Genomic DNA, 16,508 nt, shown 5'->3' with positions numbered 1-16,508 from the left:
TACTTTCAAGCATTTAGAGAAGAAAGAACCCACCCCATTCACAACAAAGACAACCACTGCATACATAAAGAAAAACAAGGAAAAAGCTAGTCAAGTGTGAAGAACACTAAAATGTAACACCATGAAGGCAGGGACTTTGGTCTGTATTGTTCACTGTTATCTGTATAGCATCTAGAACCACAGCCAGCACATAACAGTTGCTCACTAAATAATTGCTGACTGAATGAATAAATTATTCTTTGAAAAAATAATTCTGGACAACCAAAACGATTATTTTCAATGTTGATGGCTTTCTTAAGGCTTAGAAGAGTTCTATTATTTTACCTTTTTCCCAATTACTCTTATAGAAGAATACTTCAAAATAAAGAAAAGAGAATTGCTCTGAGCCAAAAATAGATAGCCCTGGAAAAAAACTTTCTATAAAATACTGTTTCAATATAGTTTTATTAGCAGTTATTACATCATAATTCACATTTACAGGATCCAAAGGACCGTCTTAGAAAATTCTAAAGTATATGTAATTAGATTTTAACAGTAAGATAGAACATATTCTCACAGCACACCCCGTAAAGAGTCAAGAATAATACTGAGAATTAAGTACAGTTCTATCAAGAACTAGAAAGGAATTCTGTGTGCATAGTGTCACTTAAAACAAAGTTCCATGTAAGTATAATACATCTATGGATGTGAATTTCAGTGGCAAACATTAACTTCCAAACAACTGACACCAAAGGAATTTCCAATCAAAACACAAGCATGGTGGCTGTCATTCAACGTAGAGCTGTGATAATTCTACAAAGAGACCCTGAATCCTTAAGTCCTGTAATATGATTTTACCCTGTGACACTAATACAAAACACATCAACTCTAATGCACAGATTCTGACGCACCATGATAAAAAGATAGCCTTTTTCTATATCAGAAAATGCTCAGTTGTCCAGTACAGTATAGGCTGGTCATTGCTGATCTACTGAAATTCTACATCCTCCAGACTGAGCGAGCAGTATTGTAGGACTCACAAATATTACATTTCATGCCTAATATATGGAACTGGACTGTAGATTTTCCATTGCAATCATTGCAGAGAATCTGAAAAGAGATGAATTAAAATTAAGTATACTAAACCTTATAAATAGAAAGTGGCACTGTCTGCTCAAAACAATTCCTCGAAAATCATACTAAAGATATGAAAACATACATATGTTAAGTCTAAACGTTTCCATAAATAGAAATACCTTTTATTTGTTCACTAAAATCTCTAATAAGAGATTAGCTGTGAATTTAGAAAATGAAAATGTGGATTTGAGCTAAGAAGTCTTATTTTAAAATAGTTCCCAAATGGTATAAATAGTAGTAGCACAAAAATTAACATAGGCGTCATAATCAGATCAACACCTATACTAATTCAAAACAACACACAATTTCATTATTTTTCACTGACACTTAGAATATTATCTTAGTTAACAAAACGAACTTTTACATACTTATAATATTTTTGCTTATCCTTTAATATGCTAAGTTCCTAGCCTTCCATGCCTCAAAAATGAATTAAAGTCCAAAAGAATACTTTCTAAAGTTGAACAAAGAAAAGCTTTTGGCTCGTCCCTAAAATGACAATAAGATGCCACTTAGGAATTAATCTCTTCTAGTACTGAGATACTGAAAAATAAAAAAGGTGTTAACCTGAAAAAAGATCAATAAATTACTATGTGAGAAAAACATTAGCTTTAGAAGAGCCACACCATAATAAGTAGAAAACATCCAAATTTTCTCTAAATTATAATTTGGAAAGTAATTCTTTTAAGAATATGATCTAAATGTAGAAAGTAGATTACTCGTTGCCTAGAGCTAGAGGATTAAGGAATGACTGCTAATGGCTATGGGGTTTCCTTTTGGGGTGATGAAAATATTCTAAATTTGATGGTGGTTATGTTTGCACAACTCCAAGAATACACTAAAAAGCACTGAACTGGATATTTTAAATGGATGAGTTGTATGATATGTGAATTATATCTCAATAAGGCTGTTATTTTAAAAAATGATCTAAATAGGACATAGCACATTACAGGCTCTAATAAAACATGACACAACTATCAGTATTACAAAAGTGATCTTTCATTGATCTTACTAACAATTCAATTATCCACATGAATTATGAAATGCTCCAGTGTGAATAAAACAGAAAATAATTTTTATCTGTCTTTGTTAAGTGATTTTTATCTTTTTGTGTAGAAGTATTTGAAATGAAGATGTTTTGAAAATTCATGTCAAAAAGTTATTAAAGCACCAGAAAGCTATCTACTTTCCAATTCTAACCTGTAACTGAATGTACTATGCTGAGACTAGATAGCAGCACATCTCAATTAATGGAGAAAAGATGATCATTCTCCACAAGGCAAAAGGCACAGAAATACCTCTTATATTTTAGATTACAGGCTAAGACCAAATAAAGTCTTAGACTAAAAAGGGTAATAAACATTAAAAACCAAGAAGTAATCTTAAAAAAAAAATCAGTAAACATGTTTGCCTGAAATAAAATTTAAAATAATTAAAATTAAAACATAATTAAAATAAAACATCAAACCAGTAATCCACCTCTACTCAGTTACATTACCAACTGACTCTGTTAAGTAATATGTAAATTATTCAGAATAAAGTTTTTGCCTGCCATCTAGTGTTGGAAAGAATTTCACAAAGGTATTCTTGGATTTTTTTTCCTGGTCTTTTGAGTTCAGAGTAACTAAAATTTAAAGATTATTCTGTCCTTCCCATTAATCATCACATTGGCATCTATGCCCAAATAGTATTTTTTAGACAGATCTGAGCAAAAGGGCAAAAATAAACATGAACATCAACAAGGAACCTGAAAAGTTTTTTTAAGCATTGATTCTACTCACATCCACAGTCATGTTCTGATATTCTGATGGCATAGGAGTCTGTGCTACCTCATCATCCAGCTGTCTCCAGTAACTAGTCATATCTAAAGCAGAGTGCATACATAATGGACACCTGTAGTCTCTAGGAGAGATAAAAGTTATTTCCCAAACATTAAATGGGGAGTATATCAACTCAGGTATACAAGAAGATGCATGCTAACTGGTACATAAACCATCCAAGATAGGTATTATTTTATATTTCAAGATCATCTTACAAATCTGGAAACTTTCATAATGTAAAAGTTTTCAATTAAATCCTGTGTCATAGGGTGTTTTTTAAACCTACTTCTTTTTCCTCAGTTCTCTAAAATGAAGAGGAATTACTCAATATTCTCTGTAGAATATACTCAATATATTTTAAAAACCAATTAAACTGCTTTTTAGCTAAACAGCCTCAATTTCTTAACCTATTCAAGCAAAGGAGAGATTGTATTCCTTAAAACTTATTCAGATCATATTATTTCCTTTCTAAAAATTCTGAAAAAGTTCCCTTCTATCTGGCTCTTAAAGTTTCTACTCATTAATTGGCAAGACCAAAATACATTTACACAGTCTCCTCTTTCCTAACTATTTGCATCTCACTTTAGCATCCTTTCCCCACAACAAAATCAGCATTAGATAAATCTTGTTAGAAGCTTTTTCTGGCAGGTCATTATACTGGGCCGATAAAACAACTAAGAATTTTGAGCAACATGCCTCAGTATTTTTATTTTTTACAACGCTATGACTGCCTCTGGCAGAGACTGAGCTCCCCAACAAGTACAGCCAGAAAATGAGAGTTATCTGTCTCAAGTTGCGGGATGAGATAAGGCATAACAGAAACAAGAGGACAAAGGTATAGTCCTATGCCCCCACCATGCTTTTTGCTCAATTTAACACTACCCATCTACCCAACCCATCTCGAGAGAAATATCTACCATGTCCAATATGGTGCAAGTAACTGCAAGGTTTGCCCATTTCCCCCTCCCCTCAAAAAAACAAAAAAAAAGGAAAGAAAAGAAAAGAAAACAGAGGTCTTACAATTACAGTTTTTTTAAATCCCATGAAACACTCACTTTTTCAACATTTCTTCATAACACGTTCTGAAAAATATAACATTATTTTAATAAAGCAAAAAGTACCTCCACTATTTCCAAACATTTTTTAGGAGAAAAACCAAAGTTACTTTACCTGTGTAAAAGATGTCCACATGGCAAGACATGAGCAACAATACGGGATGTGTGAATGTCCTGTAAAAGGAAATAAATGTTAGTGCTTAATTACATGAAGACAATATAAATACCCAGTATTTTAAATTCAAGAGGGCATATTTCCAAAACAAAAAATATTTTAAGCTTACCTCCAAACATATTGGACAATCCTGCCGGGAAACATTTTCAATACACTGTTTAAAAGCAAAACTAAAATTACCAAAGCTTAACTAGATGGAAATGATATAACCATAGTATTAATAATAAAAACAAAGGAAACCATACCAACTTATTAAAGATAATAATGAACATTAATACACGTTTCTTATATGTCAGGCAAAAATTGAACAGTTAACTCTCACAACTATGAATATGTCTTAATTATTCAAATTATCATTTTATAAATAATAACAGTTCATATTACAGAGATTGTACTACATGCCATATGCCAAGTTCATTACCTGTATTACCTCAATTAATTCCCACAACACTAAATCAAACAGGTACAATTATTACCCCATTTTACAGATGATGTATTTGAGGCCTAGAGAAGCTAAAGAACTCCCAAAATTATATGGTGGCAAGAGGTGGAAATATATTTGAGCTCCAACACGGTGCCCACAGGGCCAGAGTTCTTAACTGGACAAGACAGTGTCTGATTAGGTGTGAGGAGGTAAAAGAAAAAGCACCAAGCCATGGATGACGCCCAGGTTTTTTAACTAAGCACCTGAGTAGATGATACGACCATTTACTAATATAAACAATAAAAAATAACTGAGAAACAAAATAAAAATACCACAAGAGAAAATGAGTATAGTTTTCTAAAGACAACACAGCAAGCATATCTTGCTATCACCCTAAACTCAAGTCGGTAAAACCAAACCCAATCTTTTATCTCCTACAAATTCACAATCTATTAATCAACTACTTTAAGCCAGCACTAAAAACCTTGGATGTCATCTTTATTCAGCCCCATTGTTTCTTCCTTATACTCCTCACAACATCCCCTATGTTCATTATTCACCTCACCACCTCAGTATTTTAGGCCAGTTATTATCTAGTATCTATTTTTAAAACACCCTCGTTAGTCTCTCCATTCTCTAAATTCTTGGATAGAATCAGTACTATAAACGATAGTTTATTAGATTTTCTCCTAAGTAATGAAAACTAATTTTTAACAGGCCTAGGATCATGACATAAAATTTCTACATCCAAATGAAAAATATTTGTCTAATTATGAAAGGAATACTGAATTTTCTTGGAATGCTGTGTTAACAAAAGGTTACACTGCTCTGTATTTCTCCTGTACCGCATTTTTTTTTTTTTTTTTTTTTTTGCGGTATGCGGGCCTCTCACTGTTGTGGCCTCTCCCGTTGCAGAGCACAGGCTCTGGACGTGCTGGCTCAGCGGCCATGGCTCACGGGCCCAGCCGCTCCGCGGCATGTGGGATCTTCCCGGACCGGGGCAGGAACCCGTGTCCCCCGCATCGGCACGCGGACTCTCAACCACTGCGCCACCAGGGAAGCCCCCAACATGTATCTTTTTGTTGTTGTTGTTTTTGCGGTACGCGGGCCTCTCACTGTTGTGGCCTCTCCCGTTGCGGAGCACAGGCTCCGGACGCGCAGGCTCAGCGGCCATGGCTCACAGGCCCAGCCGCTCCGCGGCATGTGGGATCTTCCCGGACCGGGGCACGAACCCGCGTCCCCTGCATCGGCAGGCGGACTCTCAATCGCTGCACCACCAGGGAAGCCCTCCTGTACCACACTTTTTAAAAGCTATTCTTAATACCAGTATCAATGATAAGAATCCATAAGTCAATTTAGAAGTTGTCTACATTTCACTAATAACTGATGGAAGTATTCTTACACACCATAGAGAAGGAACGGAATTGTAGATCAGATATTCTAAGGTGTATACTTTAGAATATCTACTTAATACTGCTGAAAAATAAAAAGCAACATGATTGTACTCGGTAATATCTGAAAATGAGCATGCTTTTAAACAAATTAGGATTTGAGCTGTTTTCAAAAACACTGTAATACTTTTTAAATCATGCAAACTGAATTATATACCTTGTGCTTTCCTTGGAGATTTACTGTGAGGCATAAGTTACATTTCAGACAGTGGAAAAAATCTTCCTTTGGACCAATCCTAAAAACAGCATGAAAAACAAACACATCTTTTACTACAGTGATAATCTGTTCATCATATGTAAGTTTCGTTTCACTGTAAAGAAAGTTCAAACCACACTGAAGAAATGAGGTAAACCCCTACCTCCCCAACAGCACTCCCCAAATGTAAAAGCACTATAAGCAGAATGGTACCTACCCTTCCATGTCTTTTTCTCCTATAAAATTGCCCATATATATATACAGACACACACACTTTGGGTTTTGTTTTTTACATAGATGGATTCTTTCTATATATCCTGTTCTGCAACTTTCTGAAGAAAACAATTATTTCCTGAAGAGTATTCTATGTATGAATACATAGAACCACTTTATTCCTCTCTACAGTTTCATAATATTACATGGTATGGATATATCATAATTTTTTTAATATTCTTTTATTGATATAATTTACTATCTTTAGTTAATACGATGATACAATAAATATCTGTATACAGACATCACTCAACCTACATGTTGATGACTTTTTATAAGATTCCTAAAAGTGAAACTATGGGGTCAGAGGGCATTGCATCATCAGTTCTGATGCTGCCAAACTGACCTCCAAAGACAGCACAGTTTATACTCCCACCAACAATGTGTGACAGCACCCATGTTCCCCACACCCTAGCCAACACTGGTTACCTATATGACAGACAAATCTGAAGAGTCTTTTTAATTTGCATTTCTCAAATGATGAGACAGGGAGCATATTTTAATGTTTATGAACCATTTGGATTTCTCCCGTGGATTGCCTGTTCATGTCCTTGGTTCATTTTTCTACTAGGGTATTTGTCTTTCATCAATTTTGAAGAGGTCTTTTTGGGACACCCATGGTGGTCCAGTGGTTAAGGCTCCATGCTCCCAGTGCAGGGGGCCCAGGTTCGATCCCTGGTCAGGGAACTAGATCCCACATGCCACAACGAAGATCCCACACGCGCCAACAAAGATCCTGTGTGCCGCAACTAGGGCCCAGCACAGCAAATACATAAATATTTTTTAAAAAGCTCTTTTTTTTAACTGAAGTATATACTTGATTTACAATATTATATTAGTTTCAAATATACAGCATAGTGATTCAATATTTTCATAGAAGACTTCCCTGGTGGCACAGTGGTTGAGGATCTGCTGGCCAACGCAGGGGACACGGGTTCGATCCCTGGTCCGGGAAGATCCCACATACCGTGGAGCAACTAAGCCTGTGCGCCACAACTACTGAGCCTGAGCTCTAGAGCTTGCGAGCCACAACTACTGAGCTCGCATGCTGCAAGTACTGAAGCCTGCACACCTAGAGCCCGTGCTCCGCAACAAGAGAAGCCACCGCAATGAGAAGCCCACGCACCGCAGCAAAGAGTAGCCCCCGCTCACCGCAACTAGAGAAAGCCCGTGTATAGCAACGAAGACCCAAAGCAGCCAAAAATAAATAAAAAGTTTAAAAAATTTTTCATAGATTATACTCCATTTAAAGTTATTACAAAATAATGGCTATTATTTCCCTGTGCTATACAATATATCCTTGTTCCTTATCTATTTTATACATAGTAGTTTGCATCTCTTAATCCCTTACCCCTGTATCTTGCCCCTCCCCCCTTCTCTCTTCCCACTGGTATCCACTAGTTTGTTTTCTATATCTGTGAGTCTGCTTCTGTTTTGTTATATACATTCATTGTTTTATTTTTTAGATGCTACATATAAGCGATAACATACAGCATTTGTCTTTGTCTGGCTTTTCACTAAGCATAATACTCTTTAGGTCCACCCATGACATTGCAAATGGCAGAATTTCATTCTTTTTCTGTGGCTGAGTAATATTCCTCTGTGTGTGTGTGTGTGTGTGTGTGTGTGATACTGTTATGAACAGTACCACTTGGGGTGCATGTACCTTTTTAAATTAGTGTTTTCATTTTTTTCGAATATGTACCCAAGAGTGGAATTGCATATAGTATCATATGGTAGTTCTACTTTTACTTTTTTTGAGGAACCTTATTTAAAGGAGCTCTTCACATACCTTGGGTATTAATCTTTTTCACTTGCGTATGTTACAATTATTTTTCTGGTATGTCATCTTTTTTTTACATCTTTTGTTATACAGTCATTTTAATTCTTATGTAATAAAAAGACGTATTTTCCTTTATGCCTTATGCTTCTGCCTCTGGTCTTGAAAAGACTTTTGAAACCCACAGGTCATGAACATATTCCTCTATATACTTCTAATACTATGGCTTGTAATTTTTATATTTTTCTTTCATCCATTTGAAATGTATTAGGTATGGTAAAGGTGAGATTGCTAGCTGTCCCCAAATTTCTCTTATACCTCTTCTTGCACAACAACAGAACATTTAGCTAGGCACAGGGCTGCCAGAATAAAAACTATTTTCTAACTTCTCTGAAGGTATGAACAGAAAAGACAAATGAAAATTCTGTCTCATGCCCTTAGGAGAAAAGGGTATACCTTCCATTCACCTATTTCCCCCTTTCCACTGACATATCAGAATATGGACTCTTCTAAACTATGTAGGCAAGAAAACAGCTTATGGATGGCAAAAAAATAAGAGGAACCTGGACTTCTGTTTAATTAACTACATGGTTCAGACTTTTCCATAAGAAACATAAACGTCTACCTTTTTTGAAGCACTTGTTATTTAGAGTTTCTGTCGCAACATGCTAAAACCATATTCTAATGAATGCACAGTTTTAGTAATCAATTTTTTGTTCGCAAATGGATAAACAATTTTCCTAATTCCCTTTCTCCTGATCTGAAATGCCACTTCTGTTATAAATTCATGTGTATAAATATGTGAATGTACACAAACACACACACACACTCACAAACACACTGTTCTTCCCTTTATCTATTTGTCTATTCCTGTACAAAGAACACACCATTTGAATTACTCTAACTTTATCATGTTTTGATTATGTGGAAATGCAACCCCCTCCTTGTTATTCTTCCTTTTCAAAATCTGCTTAGCTACGTGAATTTTCTCTTCCAAGTGAAATTTAGAATCAGCCTGTCAAATTCCACAGGTAAAACCCTGCAGGGAGGCTTCCACTACTGCCCGAGACAGAATAAGAGAGACTGGATCTACCCTCTTGCCTAAAACCACCACCACAAAACCCAAACAAAATATATGAAACAAGTTTCACTGAACATCAGGCAATGAAGGACAGTGATCTGTGAGATACGGGAAGCAAATTAAGTGAGCCCTACAATTGCCCCAGTTTACTGCTTAGAGCACTTCCAGGCCAAACAAGTTGAAGGAAGTAAGGCAGAGTCAAAAAGACTTCCTGACTGAGAAGATGGCTGGAGTTCACAGGACAGAGTACCAGAGAGGACAGAGCTGCACAGGGGAGCCCCCTCAGGTATTTAGCAGGATACACATCAGTGCATCCATGTGAGGAAACTACCCAAGGCCAGAGAGAGAACCATCCAAGAGAACTAGAAGGAACAGTGCTCAGCACTCAGACATGGCCAGGATCAGTGCTTACTCCCATCAGCCAGACTGGAAAACCTTAGAACTCATGGGATACTGGGTAGAGTACTCAGGAAGGTACTGAGTAATACCTCAGTAGTGAGGAATAATTATTCCTAGAATAAGCACACCTCCAGATCCATCTAACAAATTAAAAAAGCAAGTCCCAGAAGTACCAAACTGTTTCCAAGTAACTTAACTGCATCTCAAAATAAAGCTCACGAAGATTTGTAGCAATATGAAAATATCCCAACAAGGTAAAAAATCACAATGTCTGGTATCCAACAATGACCAGTAACACAAAGCAGCAGGAAAACCCAACCAAAAAATAATAATCCATCAATCAGAATCAATCCAGAACTGACAAAGATGTTAGAATTAGCAGAGAACATGAAACCAATTATTATTTCTATATTCCACACGTTCAAAGAGTATAGACATGAAAGCTATAAAAAAGACCCATATCAAACTTCTAGAGTTAAAAACTAGAAAAAGGTTGTTTGCTTATGATTGGTACATCTTTTGATATGTTTGTTATCCTTCCTTAAAAACAACTACATAAAAGAAAAGAAAGCGATTTAAAATTCTCCAGTGGGATCAAGGAGAAAGGATTAACATAGAATACTTAAGAGATCCAGCAGTATTGGTAACATTCTATTTCTTAAAATGAGTGGCTTGCTGTATTAGTATACTTTAAAACAAACACGTTACATATATGCTTATGTATACATCTAACACTTCAGGATTTTTAGAAAGAAAAAAATTCCTATATACCAACATGTCAATAGTACCTTGTCAGTGGGTGATTGGACTTCAGGCTGTTTTATCAATACTTTCATTCTTTCTACTTTTCTGTATTTTCCAATTTTTAAGTCTGTAGTGATTTTATCAAAACTTTTGACAATTTTTTTTAAACTAATCTTCAAAAAGGAAAAAAATCTACCCTAATTTTTTACCTTCGTTGCCTACAAAACACTTCATATAAAAGCATATTTTCTACCCCAAAGTTAAAATTTAAATAGGCACACAATTGTTGATGGCCTAGTTAAATGATGAAGGCATGAAGAAACTTTTTAGAATGGAAATATTTTTTATCTTGATTTGTGTTGGTAGTAACACAGTATATATATTTGTCAAAAGTTACTGAACTAGACACTTAAAATGAATGCATTTTATAAGATGTATCAATAATTATATTCCAACTAAGTTGATTTTAAAAACTACTATTCCTCAGATATATCAGAAGCAATTAGAAAAGAATACTTTACATACAGTACCTACAAATTCCGCAGTCTTCACAATGATACTGTTTCTTGTCTTTGTCAAACAGATGGCATATACTGCAATAATATTCTCCAAACAATGTGCTACATTCTTCACAAGTCTGTTGTGCCTAAAAAAAACACATGTAACTAAAAAATTAGAGTTTACCAAAACATTTTGAATTACTATTTAAATATCCAGAATTTTTATTAATGTACATGCAGTTTTATCTTTACAAGTTTTTATACACTGAAATCCAAGATAAGGCTTACTTTAAGAGCTAAAGAAGTCATACTGGCAATACTCTTGATTAAATTTTTAAAACCACCTTAGGATAATTTTTTTTTAAAGAAAGAAAATAGAAATTTGTGATAAAATCTTACATGTTGGATTTTTTCACAGTTTATGCACTGCACTTCCTTTACTTTAAAGCGATCTAGCAGATGATCTTCATTGTTATCATGACACAACCGGCAAGAATAAAGCTTGTCACAGCATGGTGCCTAATCCCCAAGGGAGAAAAACAGTTATAAGAAGCAAGAAAAGACAAGTTTGCAATGCAAAAAGAAATTTCCTTCCTCCTCCTCCTCCTCGGAACAAGGTCAAAAGATTACAATCAATAGATCATTTGGTAAACTGACACTAAACATGACATTTCACTGTTTTTCCTTCAACATCTACATTTCTGTGTCAAGCTGAATACAACTTTGTAGTTAAAGACAGAAGAACTGTGAAGGATGGAAGTCCCTAGATTGCAAAACTAATCCCACAATACCCTAAACTCATTCTCAGCCTAAATGGCACGCAGGCAATTTCTACTTAGACATTCCAGATAAATTCATTTACCAACTTCAAACCCGAAGCATTAAATACTATAAAGATTATATTTTAGTCCTCTTAAGTTTACTAATCATCAGCTACGTATCTGATACTTTAGAAGATGCAATAAACGTAAAAGACAGTCCTTGTTTTCAAGAGCAGCAAAGACTGCCAGTTGTCCAACAAAATCTACTGTCTCCTTCTTCCCGGGCACATGACTGCCCAGCTATACCACAGTTTCCTTGCTGTTACCTGTGACCAAATGACTAAGTTCTTACAAACAGAATACACATGGAAGAAATCAGTGCCACTCCTGGGCCTGCATATTAAGAAACTGGGCATGCCTCCTCCTCCATGGCAAAATAATACAATGGAAAAAACTTGTCCCTAGGATAATCATGTGAAACAGAGCCTCATTACCAAACTGGATCATTCACCTTGAATTGTTAGGTGAGAAGAAATAGACTCTTTATTCTTTAACTCACATCACTACTGGGTCTTTTTGTAGACCTTATCCTAACTAGTACATGGAGAAGTCTGCAGGCCAGTAAGCTAACCTGATACTTTCCAGTACACCGTGACCTTCAGATCCTCTCATTTCTGAAGACTTCCTATGCCATGACTTCCCATAACATAGCTCATTCTTTTCTTATTTTAACACTCAACTGGCTCCTTTTCTTTCCAATATTACTCTTGTCCTAAATCTTAGTTATCTGCACATCCAACAGTGATAATCCCTCCAATACCCTGAACTCTCAGTTCCCTTTCTCACTTCCAATGGCCTTGTCCTCCAACCCTCCTCAGCCACATATTCTCAGTCATGCCACAAAACAGTGGTTCTCAAACATTGTGGTCTCAACCCCTTTACCTATAGTCTTAAAAATTATGTTGTATCCCAAAGAGCTTTTGTTTCTGTGAAATTATATCTATTGACACCTACCATATTATAAATTAAAACTTACAGGTTTTAAAAATATTACTTATTTTTAAAATGATAGCAACAAACCAATTACATGTTAACATAAATAACACATTTTAATGAAAAACAGCTATATTTCCCCCCAAAATAGGTAGCTTCTCGTATGTGCTTCTGCATTCACACAGTTTTGGCTGAAGTATATGAAGAAATTTTGGGCTCACACAAATATGTAGTTGGAAAAGGGAGAGGTATTTTAATAACCTTCTTAGAAAATTATGGATATTCTTCTGATACGACACCAAAACTCAACAAATCTTAAGAACAGGTAGTTGCAACATGAAATCTGAAACTAATCAGTTAACTTTTCTCCCTTCCATTGATCTATCTTGCATTGTGAATGGACCTTTTATCCACCACTGGTCATTGGAAAATATCAGTTCACTGAATTATGTAGCTCTTCCCAATGTTCCCACATTTCACATGCAATATCAAAAAATCACATTTGTTAACATCACTAACCATCTTAACAGAAAAATAAGTATTGTGAAGCTTTCAAGCTCACAGAGGCTAACACAGGTTTTCCAAAACTCTAATTTTGACATGAAAGCTTGAATTTTATCACTGCTGACTGTTTTCCTTGCAATGACAGTCTCACTTCCCTCCTAGTGGAGAAAATGTCCAGCAAATACTCAAGTCTGAATAATCATAGTTCAAGTAAAAAAATGTCCCATTAAAAAAGAAATTCATTCAGTTCATAATCCAATTGCACAGAACTTTTCCTCATAACAAGCACCTAATGTAAGTCTGCAAAAGTGCCTGATGAAAACATCCCATTTCAAACATACAAAAAGACATGTATTCAATGGTTGGTATTTTATACAATTAATAATTTTACTGCTTTAATTCTATCAATGGCATTCTTAAGTGAAACTGGATTTTTTTTTTTTTAAACTATAGGTTTAGTACAGTTCGGTGCCACTGCCTTGATTCACGTTAAGGTGCTAGCAGTTTTAGTCATTAGTTTCACACATGCTAAAAAAGACAATAATGTCTTAGCAGTATAAAGTAGTCTTCTAATGGGCCTCAGGAATTCCCAGGGGTCCAATCACCCACACTTTAAGAACCATTGCTTAGAACAAGAACTGAATCCTGTTTGTATCTTAATTTCAAGCATTAAATTCTCTAACCACTACCTCCTCCTTTTCCAACTAATTCCACTTCTTCCCTTGCATACACCCCTAGTTCCTTCCTTCTCTATTTACATACTCACCTACCCAGAACCCCAACTCTGGTTAAATCCAATTCTCTCCTACTCAACCTGCATAGGAACACCTAAATATGGCTAAAGCAAAAGTACCACCACACTGGCTGTTCTCACGTTTAAGTCATAACCCCTAATAAAAAGTGGGGTCTTACTACCATGTTTCCCTAGTCAATTTCTTCATTCTTCCACCGTCTAGGACCGAACACCTAGCTGATTATTTCATATCTTCTCCTCTCTCTTCAAACCTCAAAAACGTCTTCTTCCTGCTACACTCTTGCTTATTTCACTATGAAAACAGAAATAATCAAGAGAGAACATTCTCCCACAAACTCTGTCAACCTACTTGCAAATGTACCTCACACTGTCTGTCCTTCTGTTACAGTCTACAGTCCACGTTTTTATCTAAGGGCAACTCCTCTCTTTGTACACTGGATCCCCTCTTCAGTTTGGCTACTCAAAGACAGGGCTCCTACAGTTTTCCCTCTTCCTCCTGCATGATAAATGTTCTCATTTTGGGGAGGGTCACCTCTAAGAATATACATACATGCTGCAACACCTCCCATCTTTCCCTCCCATGGGGGGAAAAAAAATCCCATGATCCCACATCTCCCAACAACCACAGCCTCAATTTTTTTTTTTTTTTTGCTCTCTTTTACAGCAAAACTCCAACAATTGTCTATAAAGGCTATGTCCATTTCCACTAATCCCATTCTCTCTTGAATCCACTCCAATCACACTCTATCCCAACCTCTCCACAGAAACTTTTCTCCTCAAGATCACCAGTGACCGAGGTCTCCTTACCAAATTTAAAGGCAAACAGCAGCTTTTAATTTAGTTGATTACTTCCTCCTTAAAACTCTTCACTTGGTCTCTGGTATTTAAGGGAAGGGGTGGGGGGCAAAAAAGCATTTGATACTCAGGGTCAACTACCTGAGTGCTATGAAACACGGAGGTATTTGTGTGACTTCTTGGGGGGAGAGGAGGATGAGGATGTTGAATTCAGTTTTAGACCTGAAGTTTGAAACTCTAACACATCTCAATGGAAATGGAATCATACGGATAGCACTCACTCTCCTTAAACAACACCTGGTGAATGACCACCTTTGAAAGCGCTTTATCCAGTGCAGTGGAGGAATGGTCACCAAACCACCGCCTACAAAAAAGGCTTTAGGTTATCCTTACAGGCCTCATGCTTTTTTATGAAACAGGAACTTCTATCACCCATATTTTATATGTGGGGCATTAACCAGTAGTTTTCTCAAAAGTACTGAGTTATCGGGCTTCCCTGGTGGCGCAGTGGTTGAGAGTCCGCCTGCCAATGCAGGCGACACGGGTTCGTGCCCCGGTCCGGGAAGATCCCACATGCCGCGGATCGGCTGGGCCCGTGAGCCATGGCCGCTGAGCCTGCGCGTCCGGAGCATGTGCTCCGCAACGGAAGAGGCCACAACAGTGAGAGGCCCGCGTTCCGCAAAAAAAAAAAAAAAAAAAAAAGTACTGAGTTATCAAAGAGCAGAGCTAAAATTTGGGCTGTGGGACTCCAAAGCTCAAGCTTTCTAAGCAAAATCTTTAAACCGCTTCTTGCAAGAAAAATTAATGAACTTTAATTGGACGGATGCGAATTTTTAAAATTCTAGATTGACTAGGAATTTTTCTCAAACAGCTAAAGTAACAGTATATGCATACTAGACACTCTCCTACACATAATTCCCTATTTTGTGGCAATTACATAACTGTCGTCCTATTACACACATACGTTTCCTCCTTGGCAGGCTTAGGCATAATCCCTGACTCTAAAACGAAACTGGCAAGCTGTAAAACTTACTTACGACAGGAGATGAAATCGTATTCTGATTCTAAACCTGCTTACCCCTCTTCTCTTATTTCATCACACACCTGAAAGTGATCCTGGAGAAAAGCCGGCACAGGCCTAAGGCTGCCTCAGTCTACTTCCAGCAGCGAAAGACTAAATAAATGAACCCACCGATAAACTAACCAATGTGCAAGGCCAGGCTCTTCCCAAGCAAGACGAGCTTTGCTCGCAAAGCACAACACAAGAGAATAAGTGGGCCCTGTGGTCGCCTTGCCATAAACGTTCTCTACAGCAGGAACCCAGTTAGAGGGGAAGGTATCCTGACAACAGCTTAACCTCAAATTTCAGCCCAAAAGCCTAAAACTGCCCTGCCTGCCCACCCCGCCCCCAGCCCAGCCCGGCGGAAGCTCGTAGGGGAAGAGCCCACAGAAGTCCTCACCCTCAGGAGACATCCTCTATCATAGTGCTCGCAGCCCCGCCGCCCTTGCACTTGCCCGCGGGCGCCGTCTTCCCGCGCCAAGGCCGCCATCTCCTCCACCTCCCCTCAAATTCCACGGACCCTTCCCCCAGGACGAAAGCTACGTCCTGAGAAGCATCGCAACTCTACCCTACCCCCTGCCGGGTACAGCTCCCACCGGAACCAAGATGGCGGATGGGCACGTGACC

General features: G+C 37.1%; 1 protein-coding gene across 1 annotated transcript; it reads right to left on the bottom strand.

The window, feature by feature from the left end:
- Positions 1 to 425: 425 nt before the first annotated feature.
- On the bottom strand, positions 426 to 16,508 carry RCHY1 (ring finger and CHY zinc finger domain containing 1). The gene is given in 10 exon segments (XM_082653912.1): positions 426 to 1,001; positions 1,003 to 1,089; positions 2,898 to 3,018; positions 3,992 to 4,018; positions 4,107 to 4,165; positions 4,276 to 4,320; positions 6,199 to 6,277; positions 11,045 to 11,160; positions 11,414 to 11,533; positions 16,282 to 16,508. Coding segments are annotated over 10 exon segments (789 nt in total). The 5' UTR covers positions 16,372 to 16,508; the 3' UTR covers positions 426 to 956.

The sequence above is a fragment of the Grampus griseus genome (assembly GCF_964374135.1).
Source record: "Grampus griseus genome assembly, chromosome: 4".
In the NCBI taxonomy this organism is placed as follows: Eukaryota; Metazoa; Chordata; class Mammalia; order Artiodactyla; family Delphinidae; genus Grampus; species Grampus griseus.
This window is presented reverse-complemented; position numbering and strand designations above follow the sequence as displayed.